The sequence below is a fragment of the Argopecten irradians genome, chromosome 4 (assembly GCF_041381155.1).
Source record: "Argopecten irradians isolate NY chromosome 4, Ai_NY, whole genome shotgun sequence".
NCBI lineage: Eukaryota > Metazoa > Mollusca > Bivalvia > Pectinida > Pectinidae > Argopecten > Argopecten irradians.
The window spans coordinates 29937562-29955764 of record NC_091137.1 but is presented as its reverse complement, the minus strand read 5'-3'; the positions used below and the strand labels follow the sequence as shown (position 1 = coordinate 29955764).

The 18203-nt window shown below is 35.8% G+C and overlaps 1 protein-coding gene across 5 annotated transcripts in view; it reads right to left on the bottom strand.

Annotated features, from left to right (window-relative positions):
- Positions 1-18203, bottom strand: part of LOC138321250 (uncharacterized) — a 42429-nt gene that overhangs the window by 19709 nt on the left and 4517 nt on the right. Inside the window, exons 1-8 of one of the 5 annotated variants that reach the window (XM_069264791.1) lie at positions 14472-14611; positions 12148-12261; positions 10308-10434; positions 9721-9834; positions 6728-6880; positions 5989-6102; positions 4916-5059; positions 3988-4130 (exon numbers count right to left, since the gene is read on the bottom strand). In XM_069264791.1, coding sequence (XP_069120892.1) covers positions 3988-4130; positions 4916-5059; positions 5989-6102; positions 6728-6880; positions 9721-9834; positions 10308-10434; positions 12148-12252 — 900 coding nt within the window. In that variant the 5' untranslated portion in view covers positions 12253-12261; positions 14472-14611. Of the gene's footprint in view, positions 1-3987; positions 4131-4915; positions 5060-5988; positions 6103-6727; positions 6881-9720; positions 9835-10307; positions 10435-12147; positions 12262-13005; positions 13057-14471; positions 14658-18203 lie in introns of those variants that run through there. The other 4 variants (XM_069264792.1, XM_069264789.1, XM_069264794.1 and 1 more) reach the window with 4 other exon arrangements.

The following is an 18203-nucleotide window of genomic DNA, read 5'->3' as shown; positions in this document are numbered from 1 at the left end:
ACTCTGGAAATACTTAACACAATGTGGTAAACGAAAAACAGGAACAAAGGATTCCGCACACAATCTTAATTAGACCGTAGAGACCCAGGGTTCATTGCTGTCGCCACATTCACCTCTGTCAAAGGCACACGAAATGGCCGTCTGTTGACCTCGGGGTCACAGAATATTACTTCATGACGATTGTTTAATACATTGCATCCCCCTTTATATATGACGCCAATGTGAAACGGCGGACGTCGTATGCAAATCGTGACTATTTACTTACAAGTAAATCTAGTGTATCCGCAAAAGAATCCGTTATTGTTTGGTTTGATATTGAATTATCTTATATTAGGTCAGAACTGACAATCGTTTACAGGAAAATGATACAAAAGGAAACTTACAATATCTATTAAAGAATTTAGTGTGCGTCCGGTATACGTTTTTCAGAGGCCGTTTACAGAGGTGGAATTGTGGGGACCGCAATGCACCCTGGGAGAGATTGCGTGGAGATAAACAAAGTACCACACACTTCCAAAACATCAGATCAGATCAACAGCTATACCAACAACGAGCCAGAAAGAACTATATCCATAAGAACGGAACCACATACATCGGCAAATAACACGAAATTATTTTAAGCGGAGGCAAGCAATCCCAAGGAGCGACATTTCACTCCCGATGGTGGATACAACAATATCATCAAATACATAAGAAAGGAAAGTAATTGACCGAAAAGTAATTAATTTATCACGAAGAACTTGTAATGAATGTGAAATTAAACTATCTTAAAAAACTATTATCAATAGTATTAAAATTTACCCCCACGCCAAAAGCAAACAGCCAAGAATTGAAATCGGATATTAAGGCATATAATCGAAAACTACGATTAGCAGATTTTTTTTCACCATGATAAGGAAAGGGATGTAATGCAATAGATGATATGGTGTTGAACAAATTAGCATTCAATTCCAAAAAATGACGCAATAACATGCATATGCTGCATGCATTTTGCGACACACTTGAAAATATTTCACTAAAGTGCGATGATCATAAAAGATCAACGGCAATGTAAACAGAGAAGTGGTTTCAAATACCAAGAGGCAACTCTATGGTAATTAATTAAGCAGATAAAGGAAAAACAGTTGTGATTATGGATATTGAATATTACCAAAATGGCATAATGGAAATACTGAATAACAACCAATTTTACTCGTGAACCAGTGGAAACGAAGACAAAAAAAGCTTTGCAGAAAATCAGAAAATTGATCAATGAATACGATTTTGATTTCAAGGAAAGCTGTTTCTACAGACTGCCTAAACTACACAAATCCGCAGATACAAAAGAGGCAGACAAACTTAAAACACTGAATATATAAAGTGCCCACAACCAAAGTATCTAACTTTTAGAACAATATTTGGATGACCAAAGGCACCAAACAAAGATTGCGCAACTTGTTGGACATTATTTTAAAACCGCTTTCGTACGAGACGACCCTGATTTTCTCAACTACCTACCAGAAAGAGTAAAAAACAACGTCACTCTTGACGTAGTATATATACAAATATTATACACCAACTGGGATTGAAAGGAATCGAATATCGGATAGACAAAAATCACGAAATTATTCACCATCGCTTCTCCAAACAATTCATTTTTAAAAGCATTGGAACTAATTCTCAAAAACAATTTATTCTGCTTCAAAAATGAACACTTCGTACAAATCACGAAAACAGCAATGGCAACACATACCCTTGGAAGAATTGCTATACAATCATGGGACCAAGGTGGCAACTACCTATGCAACACTTACGTTTGGAAGAATTGCAATACAACCATAGGACCAAGGTGGTACCTTCATGTACCTATGCAACAGTTACCCTTGGAAGAACTGCTATACAATCATTGTATGATTGCTTTATTATATGGTAACATGATGATGAAAAACTATCGGAATTCGAGAGACTTCTGAACTATCTAGATACGGATATTCATTTCACTATAGAAATAGATTGTTATCAAATTGCATTTCTAGATATTCTAGTGAAGAAAATGCGTGTAAATACCAACACAGTTATCTATTGTAAGCCCCCACTCCCCTGAGTAGAGGAAAATAAAACCCAGTGAACATCTAAATATTTCCTTTTTATAGAATGTACACAGGCACCGCTTTAGAAATAAAAGAGAAAGAAAAATATTGTATTAGTTTGTTTAAATCTAAGTGAAATAGACTTAGTTATGATTAACCTTCCCTATGTATTGTGACGTCAACAAATTTATAACGTCATTATGTAATATTTACAGTTTTCACTGACATGGACTCAATAATCATGTTTTCTAGTATTATCATTTTCAGTGTATAATGATAGTACAACACGTGCGGCGATTATGTTGTTACGTTAATAGCCGATGGCGTAGCAATGCGGCGGGAAACGTGGGATCATGACCCCACTTTTGGTGGGAACATATGAATGACTCGATTACAATCAGTTGAACAATCGAATTCGTTTGCGATGACGGGAGAGAAAAGTAAGTGTATTAAAAAATACGCAAATGTCGCAAGAATAAATAGTAATCATTTGTGTGAAAAAACTGTAAATAAAAGGAATGCATTTTTATTTTGTTGAGGTTATGAAGTATATATGATAATGGAGCCCGTATTTCGCCGGTTTTGTATACTTTACACTATTCCTTAACTGTTGTCATTGTTACTGTTAAAGCATATTTCAGACAACTACAAATTATCATAATATTCTAGTTAATAATGGCGCGCCTAAATTAGATTTCATCTTTTCAAAATGAACATGTGATTTAACGTGTACATTATGTGCCCGTTGTCAGTATAATGTGACCGGGTGGCGTGTGTTGCTTGGTGTCTTCGGCGGCATGCTTTAGTGATATAGCACTATAAAAAGGGCAACAGTTCCACTATACAAGAAGACACTACATGAATATACCGCAGTCTCCCAAAACACGCACCTCGCACAACATACACGCAACACACCGCATACATGGGAGGCCGTCCTTACATAACCATAGCTGTTAATAGGACGTTAATTAATCAAACAAACAAACAAACAAAAGCAGTCAGTGATTTCTGTATTAGGAAATTCAATATGACAAAGCAGATATTATACATTTTTTCTAATCATTTGATAAGATTTTGAAGTAACTAACTGGGCAATTTACAACTAGGAAATTGTGCAACTTACTTTCATCTTGAAATTATTATTTTCATTAATTTAATTTAATGCCGGAACAAGCGGATCTTTAAGGTCGATGGACAATTTTAACATTGTGCATTGTACACTATATTATTGAAATATTTGATCAATGCTATCTACATTCATTTGAAGAAGCTTGGTAGCCCTTCGTATTCATTCCAGCATACTACTGAGCATTATCAAGTATCTAGATCTTTTAGATATCGGCATTAATTTGTTTAAAATACATTTTATGACTAGTGTGACCTTAAATGAAGATCAAGTTCGTTCAATTGAACAAATTAAATATGCTGCAGGTACGATATCAGGTCTATAATTCTTTAAGTTAACGACAAGAAACAGTTTTTTTCAAGAGTTCTATCTTTTTTACTTTTGTGACCTTGTGTCAAGGTTATTCTTTTTAACAAACTTGAAACCTCTTCAACTCAGGACTGTAGGCGTCATAGTTATTGACAAGATGTCGATTAAAGTTTTTCATCTTTTTGACAAATGAACAATAAATCACATTCTGGAAAGTTCTTCAATTGTACTTGTTTACAATGCCCATAAAATGATTACAAAAGTATTGTCGATAAAATATTCTCTGTAGCATTTGGAGTCATGAATACCGCATACGAAGTATCAACAGTCACATCTGTCAATCTTTTCTCATAGCGAAATGAACCAGGGCAACTCAGGCAATTCCATTTCCAATTGTTACTTTCTTCGATAGCACACTCACAGAATCAATTCGATAACACAATTTTGATATATCCTTGAAAAAAGAACAATAGTTTTACTTACTTGCTTCGCAGTTCTCGCTTTTTTGTCTAAATATCGGTCTTCCTTACAATGACATGTATAACTTCCGCCGGAAGATTGACAAGATAGACCGTCGGCACATACATCCGGTATGCTGGTGTCACACCTGTTAGCATATACTTTCCCTAAAAAACAACATTATAAACCTTTCAAGTATTTAGTTAATTGTTTGAATATTTTCCAACTGAAATTCATGTTTTTGTGTTAAATGAAAAGTTAACAAACAATCGATGGTGACGTGAATGTTTCTTGATGTTTATGTAACTGATGTATTTACATTTATAAAACCATACGCATAAATAGTATACTAATCATGGATAAAGCGTTGACAATGAAATAAAAATATTAATGTTCTGAAAGCCCAAGAACAAGCCAGATTTGAGAAAACAACATTTAAAAACGTAATTTCAGTTTAATACAGAAATATCAAATCAAACGGCTTCACGCCCATAAAATATAAATATTTTTGCATTTATAATTGTTTTAAAATAATCATGTACATTGCATTTTCAACCAGACATTGTAATACAGTGTATTTAACCGTGTGTTCCTTTTGTGAATTCGTGCCAGTTGTACTAAATTGATACGGCAACGCCAAATGAAACTCGTTTGGATTATCCAATGATTGCGGCACCCATTTTAAAGATACGCCTCAAATATAACACCGAAGTATTTTCTGTCTTAACTATAAACTGGAAATTAAAGCAACAACTTCGTAATTTCGGCATACATTGAAATGCATACTATATGTAATTTCATCATCATTTTTGGATTCAAGTGGTATGCTCTGCAAATGTCTGGTACAGCGCGTTCCATTCGATACAACTGCAAACGCACAGTGTGTCAGAACAGTTAGTTCAAAGATCATGACTATAAACTTTTGCACATGAAGCCTGGCCATCATACATACGTGTCCGACAAATTCTGTAAGTATCATCCCAGTACTTATCCTCAGTACACCGACATTTGGGAGTTCCAGTACGATCGGAACAGACAAAGTTGACATCACAGGAAGACGCGATGGTGGCCTCACATGGCTCGTTATAGCCTGACTCTACAAAAGGAAAGATATATAAAACGTACGGTAATATATGGTGTGTTGTGTCGTCTCGTGTTTTTTTTTCAGGATACGCCGGGTTTCCTCCACCAACAAACCTGGCGTGTCCTTACATAACCCCGGCTGTTAATAGGACTTTAACTAATACACACGTGTTGTGCTGTTCGTGATCTTATGTCTGAAAATGGTAGTTTTTAATCTTGAAGACTAGAAAAAATAGAATATCATCAAATAATTTTATATCATTTAGGAGTCTTTGTTAACCAATTAAACATCATTGTAGATGCAAGAACATCAAAATACAACTTAATTAACTAAGGCTTTTTATAGACCATTATTACTTCGCCACATACAGATAGTACTCACAAACACGAAAGGGACAAACGATATACCTTGAGGAACATAGCAGGGATAACACACTACACACAACACGTGCAGCCTTTGTAATGAATATATTGAGTCTATTGAGCATATTAGTGGGCTAATAACGAAGAACAAATAATGCTAAAAATGTTTTTACTATATAAATCATTGTAAAGTTTCGAGTGGACATTCATAGACTCCGAGCGGCAATGCAATTCGCATTTTTTGTAGAAGGCCTTATGACCCTTCTATCTACGAAGATTATTCTACCACATCTGTGAGTTGAGAAGAAGATTTGTGCAAATTGTACTCATTTTTACCCTTTTTAGTTTCCATTACCCCCCTGGTGTGGTGTCATATAATTCACAATTGTGATAAGCCTGATGCCTTGGAAGGTTCTTGCTAGATTTCATTGAACTTGCTGCAGTAGTTTTTAAGAATAAGCAGAAAATGTAATTTGTTTAGGTCACTTGAGGCTTCGTCCCAGATAACGTAAACCGCGAAATAAAGCCGTCACAGAAATAAGATGGTTGACAGTCTTTTATTAAGATATGGAATCTCACCTGTGTAACTACAGTAGAACCTGAATGTACTATCACAACTCACTTCTTTAAAAGTTGGAGCAGCGTATTGGGTTGAATACGACAATCTCTTACAGAACGTGCCGTCAGTAGAACCTGAAATATCGAAATAAGCTGACAACATTATTTTTATTCATGGAATATTCACTAAATTGATATGGTCAGAAATGAAATATTACAGATGGCTTGACTTGGATTGTCAATATAGATGATATACTGTCTCTCCTGTTAAAGAATCATCGCCCAAACAAATACTCACTGCGGTGGTACAAGGGTCTCGAGTGTTATGACGAAGACGAAGATTATTTGAAAAGAAAATATGCCTTACATTTTGTATGTTATGCTAGTGTAAGGCTTTGGGTGGGAATCCCACTATGGTCACTTCAAATTCACCAAAGTAACATGTTACGATTTTTTTTTTAAATTTTGCAATTAGAATAATAGGCTTGTTTTGTCTTCATAATAAGCAATAACGTATTCTTTTGAAAACTGGATTGAAATATATTCAATGTGTAATTATTTTAAATGGCACTTTTCAGAACACCAGTAGCTTTACTTGTCATGGCTCGTAAAAATTCAAATTTTGAAAAACACTAGATCCAGTATGTAAAAAAAAAACATTTTTCCTTGAAGAGTTATTCATTTTGTGCGAAACAAACATTACCACCAAATTATTACAAGATCTAAACTATAAAGTACATTTGTAAATGTAAACCCTTACCTGGAATGTACTGGAGTAGGCGGAATCCCCCATACCATTCAGTGGAACCAGCCGTACCGGGGATACAAATATCTGGTACCGGGCGAGGAAAACTATTAGCGGACGTGCAATCATATGCAGCTTCCTCCCAAGAAGCAGGAACGTAAGTACCAGCTGTCAACAAAGAATCTGAAATATACATACTGTGCACATATATTTACATTTGTGATTTATTTTCGTTATATAACGTTAACAATTAAATTTTACTTGTGTTTTATTAACTCTGAATCCCGCTATGTAAACATTAAAACGAACACCATACTTTGCTCTGTGATAATATCATTCGCCACTATCATTCATCATATTTCATATCATAGAGAATCGAAATGAGGTTATTAGACATATATAGGGACCGCAGAATCAAACCAAAAATAGAATCCTGGAAATCCCCTTTTGGGCACAAGATTTCATAGAGGGGTGAATGTTTCGGAGGCTGCTGATTGGGTATTCAGGGTGGATCAGTTTCAAATGTTTAATTTGTTGTTTGGGCAATACATGTAGATGTAAAATACGTAAAGAAATTTTAAAATTCTATCAAGTCTGTTTCTGACAGGGTGAGTTGATAAAGATTGGAATTTTATGAAAATTTTGGTCATTTTTTGGTGCGGAATTCAACATAAGATGGCACCCCCCACTTAAAAGTTTAGCAAGATGGTAGATTTGAAAAAAAATTTATTCACAGGTATGTGAGATGATCTTCTTCAAAATTAGTGATGGTTGACCAGACTTGAAAACTTCATTTAACCTGGACATTGGCAAACGTTAACATTATCGTCTATGGAAAATCATTTGGTTCTGCGGTCTCTATAAGACACATAAGAGCTTAAAATTACAGAACAGATGTAGCTATAATTTACCTTAGTTTTGTGGTTTGGTGAATGTTAAAACATGATTATCAGAAACTATGCAGATTTTAGTATAACGAATGCAACTAACACAGGAGGAAAATGGTGGTCCCCGCCCTTTTGGTCCCCAAGGGGTCAGCAAGGACCGATATGGATGTTAAAATGCTTTATCTCAGGCTAATAATTCTAACCAAGTTTGGGGCATTTCCTATGAAAATTGAAAATAATGCTCATAAATGTGTTTTCCCTGTATAAACTATAGTAAATTTGACCCCCTCCCCCGGCGGGAATGTGAAACCCTAGGGTCATATAATTGACATTTTTGGAAAGGACCTTAAGACCTTTCCATCTATAAAAAAGTATTTGATTCTACCATTTCCAGAATTTTATAAGAACATTTTTGTAGTAATAGCCTATTTGACCCCCTTTTTGGCCCCGCCCCTCTGTCCCCAGGGGTCCGCCAGGACCAATATTGATATGATGTTAAAACACTATCTCGGGCTAATAATTCTAACCGAGTTTGACTCATTTCCTATGAAAATTGAGCAAACAAAATGCTCATAAATGTGTTTTCACTATATAAACTATAGTAAACTTGACCCCTCCCCAGGGGGAAATGTAAGACCCCAGAGTCATATAATTCACAATGTTTGTAAAGGTCCTTACGACCTTTCCATCTATTAAAAGTATTTGATTTTACCATTTCCAGAATTTCAGAAGAATATTGTTTAAGTGTTAGCCTATTTGACCCCTTTTGACCCCGCCCCTAAGGCCTCTGGGGGTCAGTCATGGAAAATTTGTTAATAGGATTCAAAGGACATCTCATACTGATAATTCTGACAACATTTGATTCATTTCCTATAACAAATGACCAAATAATGTTCAAAAATGTGTTTTCTCTATATAAACTATAGTAAACTTAACCCCCTCCCCAGGGGATAACGAGAGAACCCAGGGTCATATAAAATACATATTTTTGTAAAGGACCTTTACACCTTTCTTCTCTATGAAGAGTATTTGATTCTACCACATCTGTGAGTGGAGAAGAAGATTTTTGAAATGTTAGTTAATTTTACCCCTTTTGGTCCCTCCAACAGCCCCCTGAGGGTTTGGGACCATATAAATCACAATTTTGATTGGCCTTCTGTCTTAGAAGGTTTGTGCAATATTTCATTGAATTTGCTTCAGCAGTTTTGGAGAAGAAGTCGAAAATGTAAATTGTTTACGGACACACGACGCACGACACACGACGACTGACAAAAGGCGATAAGAATAGGTAACTTGAGACTTCGTCTCAGGTGACCTAAAAAGGAAAAGGACAATTATAAGAATTCTTTCATAGAAAATAGTATTTAGTAACCGTGTACAAATCGTCGTCAAATTTGACAGAAAAATAAACAAAAGATAACTTATTAAAATAAATCTTCCGATTGCATGGAATAATAGTTAAAAAAAAAGTGAGGAATGCCTCTTGGCTGTATATTCTAGGCGATAATTGCCACTTTTCCTTATATTACCTTAACTTCTGTTTAGCCCTGTGCATTCGAGTGGGCCACCGGTTTTTGCCCATTGTGAGTATTAAAGAGAACTGGTTTCTTTTAATATTCACAAATAAAATATCTAACTAAAGTACAGCATTCCATTATACGTTAATAGCCTATTAATGATAAAATAAGAGGAATAAGAAGGTGATAATAGTTTTAGACAGCGTATTTGACGTTTTTACAACTGTATCCAGGCACAGGAGGATCTAAGTATGTGACGACTTTCTCTGATTTAAGGCCATCAGAAACAACGGATGGCTAAAAACGTAATAAATTAGTCGATTGATAAGATTTAACGTAATAATATTAGCTAAATTATTTATAGACTGCATCCCCTAAAGGCAATACTATCAAATATAGCAAACAGCTCACTCAACTCCGTCACATTAAATTGCCAATGAGGAAAACCAGTTGTTTCACATAAAGGGCTGATATTATTTACAGACACGAGTGTATACATATGTCTCTCATTGTGAAATATACAAAGTTCTGTGTAATCTGTTTTAATAATAAGAAAACGGTTTCAAATATTTTTAAATTCAAGTCCAGTGAGTATATTACCAACCTTTACACATTATCCTCAACGAATCCGAGCATCTTCTGAGCTCGTAATTGCAGCCATTAGAATTGTTTTGAGCCAGACACCTGTCAGTGGATGGGCCGTTTATTCCTAAAGTCACTGAAATGTATAAAACTTAAACGATGACGAGCTGACTGGGCTGGCGAGACACTTGCAGAGAATACTGACAATTTCAGGGATAAAAATAATGCTCGTTGGTATTTTAAATTGTTGAAAAGGAATAAAGGGAGGTTCCCATAAGAGTATGGGAATGTTTTATCTCACTATTTCAATTGCTGTGGGAGTTGTACCATATAGTCGGTTAGTATCGCTATATCGCAAGACATCGATCGCGAAAAAATCACCCATGAACTTTTGAAAAGTTGTTGAATCATACAAACCCTTTAAATGGGGTCGCGAAAATTAAAAAAAAACAACTTAAAATTCTATGTGGTATTTTCATTTTATATATAACACACTAGACTTGTGGATATGTTAGTAAATCTATTATTGTATGTAGGCTCTATGATAACGTGCTTATACGAATTAATCGATTGAATTATCTATCTATTTATTACGATATCAGAACATACCTGTTTTAAACACAGTTTTAGCGTTACGATTTTGACTGTTAAGATTTGGTGACCTTACTATTATCGGTATGCAGTCGATATCATTTGCTGGTGTGTATGATTCGCCTAAACAATGACAAGCTGTTCCCTGAAATGATTAAAAAGGGAAAGCTTATTAAGCTTTAAAAAGTTATTAAAGCATAGATATCACTTAAAATTTCATCAGATGAGAAACTGTTGTAAGGATCCAATACGCGGGTAAGCGCTACTAACTATCGCATTACCATAAATTTCCTCGGTAAAGTTTTGCTTGTTAGACCTTTTTTCACAATGATATAAAGTTAAATTGCTCCATGATGTATTTGTTATGGATTTTTGTTTTAGCGATATTTTTCGCAAATGACAATAACATATAAGCGCTAAGCTGTTAGTATTTCTAGTAATATCTGTATGTGTCATGACCATGGGGCAGAACCCATAACCTTTTTTAACGGAAAGAAACGTTCACGATCAGCCCGAGGCCTTTGGTTTGATTTGGTTTGATTAGTTTAACGTCCTATTAACAGCCAGGGTCATTTAAGGACGTGCCAGGTTTGTTGATGGAGGAAAGCCGGAGTACCCGAAGAAAAACCACCGACCAGCGTTCAGTACCTGGTAACTGCCCCACATGGGATTCGAAATCGCGACCCAAAGGTGGAGGGCATGTGGTAATATGTCGGTACATCTTAACCACTCGGCCACCGCGGCCCCAGGCTCCAACATGAGACTATGACAATGAAGATATAAGGAAAGTAACGTTTTTCAATAATGCAATTCGTACAGAAGACCAACTATTTCCAGTCGTGCGAAACTTAAAAAAAATGAAAGCAAAATAATATACAACATCTACATGTATGTCGATTTGATGTGATTGTCATGGTGGTAAAGCATAATCGAGATACGTCGTTCAGAATAAAACGACACAAGTAGTAACTACAAACGGTATAGGCTCCACAAAACCTATGTCATATTGCATGGTACAATGACCTCCCTCGAGTACTATTCCAAAGGAATTGAGTAACATTGTATATATTATAGCTGTCTTATAACAAAATGCTGAATATGACTGTATGAACGACAGACAGAGGGCAATGATCAGACATCGTGGTATGATATGCAAGGGGAACTTGTATGTCGATGAAAAGAAAAGTTTTTTTCAGTATGAATTCAACAAAGTACATTGTTGTTCATGAATCTATATGAAACCAAACGAGCTACTGCTTCTGTTTCACAAACATTTTTAACCCAAGAAAACTATTTCACTCAAAATTCATCCTGGACAGCATGACAAAAGTTGATGAAAACTCTTTAGTTAAAGATGATCTACCGCCGACAGAGCATAAACGAAACTTCCTATTTTATCAATAATTGGTGTTTAATCATGTATATATATTTCTAATTAACACAAAAAATAATATAAAATAATTTGTTTTGCTCTTGGAGATGCACAATTAATACTTTATTCCATATAGTGCCAGGGATGATTTTTTACGGGATGCAATTAATCATTTTTAATAGTTTTATCTTGAAGTAAAATTAGAAGCTCAAACTTTTCAATGGTGGTAATGGTGTAAAATAAATAACTTTTGTAACTCAGAAAAATGCAAAATTGTCTGCTCCTGTTTTGGATAGAGAAAAATAGCATTTGATAGCGGTGGAACATCTTTAAGACAATTTCCTCAGCTTCAATTATGCATTCTCATGGATAAATTACGGAATTTTCAATTTAGGACAAACAAGACCCTGATTGTTATCAAGCGTGTAACCTACCTTGATTGTTTACAAGCTTATTTACCTACCTCACGAGACACGGTTTACTTACTCTGATGGCAAATACGGTTGTAAGGCACATCCCCTGACAAGTGAGCGGCTGCCTTGGACCAGTGTATCCCAGCTGGTATAGTATGCTGGGAAGACCCGGTGTCATTTGTGCAGCCTTGTTAGGACATGAAATACAAAACAGTGTACTATCTATAGTAACATATTCAGTGTCTTTAACTCAAGTTATTATGTAGCATGTTTTAATTGTACATAATTATACGGTCGCCTTCTAGCTTCGCGCTAGGGGGAATTTCCTTTAGCTCAGTCGGTAGAGCGGCGAAACGGGTCGCAGGTTCGAGCCCGACTGACGCACACTTCTCTCGCCTTGTTACAATTATAATGCCAACGTATGAATATGTTGGTGTGAAACGTAAGATGCCAGGTCAAAAGTTGGCGGACATTTAGTGAATAGTTGAATTTTGTATTATCTCTGGGAAAGAAATTTCTTTAGTCTTTGTATTTTGTATAGTCTGTGGTAAAGGTATAAGTGTTCAAAAGTTACTACAATAGTTTCATTGTTTACATTAATTCAATATTTTAACTTGAAAACATAATTGTTCTGGTGTGCGCGTGTTATAGACAATCCTATGATGCAAAACATTTGTGGGCCAGGAGATATTTGCCGAATTATCTAGTAGTACATAGTTTAATATATGAATTTAGTAATATCATAACATGGATTGTTTAACATGGATTGTTATCAGAGAAGAGAGTTGGTACGAGTTTGACTTCAGTAATATCTTACCAAGGATAGTTATCGGAGGGGAGAGTTGGTACGAGTTTGACTTCAGTAATATCTTACCATGGATTGATATCAGAGGGGTGAGTTGGTACGAGTTTGACTGCAGTAATATCTTACCAAGGATTGTAATCGGAGGAGAGAGTTGGTACGAGTTTTTCTTCAGTAATATCTTACCACGGATAGTAATCGGAGGGGAGAGTTGGTACGAGTTTGACTTCAGTATATCTTACCAAGGATTGTAATCGGAGGGGAGAGTTGTACGAGTTTGACTTCAGTAATATCTTACCATGGATAGTAATCGGAGGGGAGAGTTGGTACGAGTTTGACTTCAGTAATATCTTACCAAGGAATGTAATCGGAGGGGAGAGTTGGTACGAGTTTGACTTCAGTAATATCTTACCAAGGATTGTAATCGGAGGAGAGAGTTGGTACGAGTTTGACTTCACTAATATCTTACCAAGGATAGTAATCGGAGGATAGAGTTGGTACTGTACGAGTTTGACTTCATTAATATCTTACCATGGATTGTAATCAGTGGGGAGAGTTGTTCGATTTTGACTTCAGTAATATCTTACCAAGGATAGTAATCGGAGGGGAGAGTTGGTACGAGTTTGACTTCAGTAATATCTTACCAAGGATAGTAATCGGAGGGGAGAGTTGGTACGAGTTTGACTGCAGTAATATCGTACCAAGGATTGTAATCGGAGGAGGGAGTTGGTACGAGTTTGACTTCACTAATATCTTACCAAGGATAGTAATCGGAGGATAGAGTTGGTACTGTACGAGTTTGACTTCAGTAATATCTTACCATGGATTGTTATCTGAGGGGAGAGTTGGTACGAGTTTGACTTCAGTACGAGTTTGACTTCAGTAATATCTTACCAAGGATAGTAATCGGAGGGGAGAGTTGGTACGAGTTTGACTTCAGTAATATCTTACCAAGGATAGTAATCGGAGGGGAGAGTTGGTACGAGTTTGACTTCAGTAATATCTTACCAAGGATAGTAATCGGAGGGGAGAGTTGGTACGAGTTTGACTTCAGTAATATCTTACCAAGGAATGTAATCCGAGGGGAGAGCTGGTACGAGTTTGACTTCAGTAATATCTTACCAAGGAATGTAATCCGAGGGGAGATTTGGTACGAGTTTGACTGCAGTAATATCTTACCAAGGATTGTAATCGGAGGAGAGAGTTGGTACGAGTTTTTCTTCACTAATATCTTACCACGGATAGTAATCGGAGGGGAGAGTTGGTACGAGTTTGACTTCAGTAATATCTTACCAAGGATTGTAATCGGAGGGGAGAGTTGGTACGAGTTTGACTTCAGTAATATCTTACCAAGGATAGTAATCGGAGGGGAGAGTTGGTACGAGTTTGACTTCAGTAATATCTTACCAAGGAATGTAATCGGAGGGGAGAGTTGGTACGAGTTTTTCTTCAGTAATATCTTACCAAGGATAGTAATCGGAGGGGAGAGTTGGTACGAGTTTGACTTCAGTAATATCTTACCAAGGATTGTAATCTGAGGGGAGAGTTGGTACGAGTTTGACTTCAGTACGAGTTTGACTTCAGTAATATCTTACCAAGGATTGTAATCGGAGGAGAGAGTTGGTACGAGTTCCCGTCCCATATCTGCAGAGATCCGAGCCTGGTGTTTTCTATTTCCTGCCATGGAGCCAAATATCCTTGGTAATATGTCCTTGCACAATAATCACTGGCGGCGTCTCTTGTTAGACCATTATTGTGAAACTTAGTTCTCAGTACTGAGGCTAAAATTAATTTAAAGACTATATAGGTGACAAACATGCCGAGATTACAGATGCATACAGATATCACACACGCAACACATTAAAACCAAACAAACAAAAACCAAACAAGAAACAATTAAATTGCATGATCAGAAAAAGAGTTTAAATTAATTTGATCTTTTCTCATTTCTCGATGACTATTTGCCTAATTGGGGTTCGACGAATGTTCACAATACACTCCTTCTTCAATATGGATGCTGAAATGCAAAGCATATAAACTGTTATATCACATGTTATCAAAGAGAATGGCATTCTTATCAACAGCACTTAAACTAGATGAGAAATGTTTTTTTCTTCAAATTACAGATAAATAGAGGTTACATAACGAGTGGTTGTTGGATATGAAATTAATTTTAGATAGTGTCTTTTGTACCTCTTTAGAAATAACTTACGAGTGTGAAATAAATTCCATATTCAATAACCGCAAGTTATGTAACCTCTATCTATCGGTCAGTAAGTAAGGTTTCGTTATATTTTCAAATGTTTATAGAACTATTTTTATCACATTGACGTTGAATGGTTGAAAAAGGAAATGTTCACTCGCAACTAAAATATCTTACCGTAAGGGTTATCATTATCTCCCTTAGACCGTACAATATGTAATCTACTTGCACCCATATATATATATATACAATAACATACGATGTACACGTACCCGACCTGATATATATGATAACCCAGAGGAGTTGATGGATTGTGTTTAGACAGTAACATGCACTTAATCAGGTTAAGACACTACTGCTGCGAAGTTCTAGACAAAAGTTGCCTTTTCCACTGTCAGGTTCGACGTACACGACATACGACCACAACAATGTCGGACAACGAGCGAATGTCACCAAATGATTGGCGGAGAGCCGTCACGTGGTGACCCCCTATCACTTTATAGGGGGTCAGTAAATTTTACTATGGTGCAATATGGCGGCTCTCGCCCTCGCTTCAAAGTTTAAACACATTATCTTCAACTAAATATACCACTTCATTACCGTAAAACTATATATTACTTGTTAATTTTTGTGTAAAAATAATTTTAATCGTTTTAATACTTCAAATTACATGAAATGCATTTTTTTAAATACGAGTTGCTTCCCCTACGCCAGTTTGAAAGTTGATGACGCGGCGAAAGTCAAACGTAACAATTCAAGCGTGTTCTAGACTGTGATTATAAACAAATGGAGGTGTCCGTACCTACAGATCAATCTTCACTATACAATCAATTTATCGGCATAACTTTTAAGTGATTATCTCAGCGAGAATGCACAGATGATCAAGGAGATTGTGCTTAAAATGTTAGATGGATGTTTGTGTCACTCTTGTTTGTGATGCTTTCAATATACAGACGGTCTGGTGTCGTATTGAGGTAGGCCTACTGTGCACATAGAAATGTCGAAATTATTGTTGATTTATGAAATATTCATTATTATTCTGTAGGTTCCTTATACAGTATATTTGAAAATTCTTGAAAGAAATACATTGATAAATATTTAGCATAGGCCAATTATTTCAAAAGTGGCGATTGTTTGTTATCATTCGTGCCAGTTTGATTTAAGTTTGATTTCAGATTCTTGACCAAACAAAAAGGAAACAAAGAATTAATAAAACAAATAAATGGTCCTAGATGCGATAAATTCGTTATATAGTCAGTTACTGACCCCCTATAAAGGCATAGAGGGTCAGTAAGAAGTATAGGAAGCTCGGGCTACGCCCTCGCCCCCTATAAATCTTATTGACCCTCTATGCCTTTATAGGGGGTCAGTAACTGACTATATAACTAATAATGTCGGACAACGAGCGAATGTCAACATTTCATACACATTTCGCCACAGTGAGCTATTCTGATACACACACTGTATTACAATAGTACCAACTACTCTAATTTCCTTTAGAACTGTTTGTTTCCGATATATGTGGAAATTTAAATGTACTCTCAGACTGAATTGTCCCTTCAAATATCTATTGAAATAAAGAACGTTCAGTAAGTAGGAATGCATGGAATACTTTTTTTTTATAATCAAAATAATTTTTTCCAGTAGTAAAATGTCACGTGACGTATTGTGACTCTCCCTTGTCCAAAATAGATTGCCACTAATAAATCTATTTCATTGTTCGCATAATTTAAATTGTATTAATCATTATTACTAATCCATACTGACTTTCCCTTTTTGTACCTGGGTTGGCGTGACACAATGTATACAATTTACACAATATATGAAATTTAAATGTATATGAATATTATGACATTTTCCCATTTTTCTTTCATCATCTTTAATTTTGACATTATTTACTTGATGTCACATTCAATTCAAAATATCTATTTGTTATGACAAAATAAAGGATCTACATGTTTATTGCATGCTAAAATAATAAAAATTCAGACAATAAAGCGATACGAATTCTGAACCTCCAGTATACGGTGCGCCGTCTCACCCATCTGAGCTACAGAACCTTGATAGGCTGATAGGTTGATTTTACATTAATTCATACGCAGTCTGATGATATTGACTAACAATATTTTATCAATCACGGTTTTTCTCATTTTTCGACACGAGCGCATCGGAGGACCACTTTTTGGAATATGATTAAAGTTGTATTTTACTATGCTAAATAAAATGAGCCATTGTAAAAGTTGGTCCTCCGATGCGCTCTATGTTTAAAGTGGATTTTAATACAGGAAAACCCCAACCAAAAATCCCGAATCAAACGATTATGTAACTTTTTGGTCATTTAATTAATTATCTACTGCAGTTAACAAATTACTTTTTTCCAAATAAGATCATTTATATATCAGATCTGAAGTATATGTATTCAGCCACTTCATATTTTGATATTTATTTTTGGATTTTGAAAATGGTCACCTTTAGGTCGAAACGAGCTGATTTGCGCCATACCTCTTTATTTCACACTTCCTAACGCTCGTGTCTTTTGTAATTTTTAATATCAATCTATCATTCCTTGTGTTACCTCTATCTCATCCCTAGCATAGATGTCCGCGTCAGTAGTCTTCTTAACGTCTTATCATTGATAATGTCACTGTATGATGGTCAATCATGTATTCATAAAGCCCGCCCGCGGCAATTATATAAGTACGTATACGTGTGAGGTTTGGTGAGACTGTCATCGTGTTGTGTCTCTTTCGATAGCGTTTTTATCTACTAATACTATATGTATTGTGCTATATCACTGAAGTATACTGCACAAGAACTCGAACAGCAAAAATCCCACACGACACCGATTTCTCGAAACAAATTGCTCTAACTTAATCTAGGCCTATGATTGGTCACTTGTTTTTTCTCCTGAAATGCCTTTCACATAGCAAAACAATATATGACACTGATATTGATATTAACCCATGTAGTGACTTACCTTAAATTAAATCTGATTGTTTCGAGAAATCTGGGTCTGGCATATTAGTCGCCCGTTCCATACACTATGGGAGCGAAGTTGGAACGGATGTCTCTTCCAGGGGAAAACATATATTAAAAGTACGTTTTATAGCTGCTCCCTCGCCGA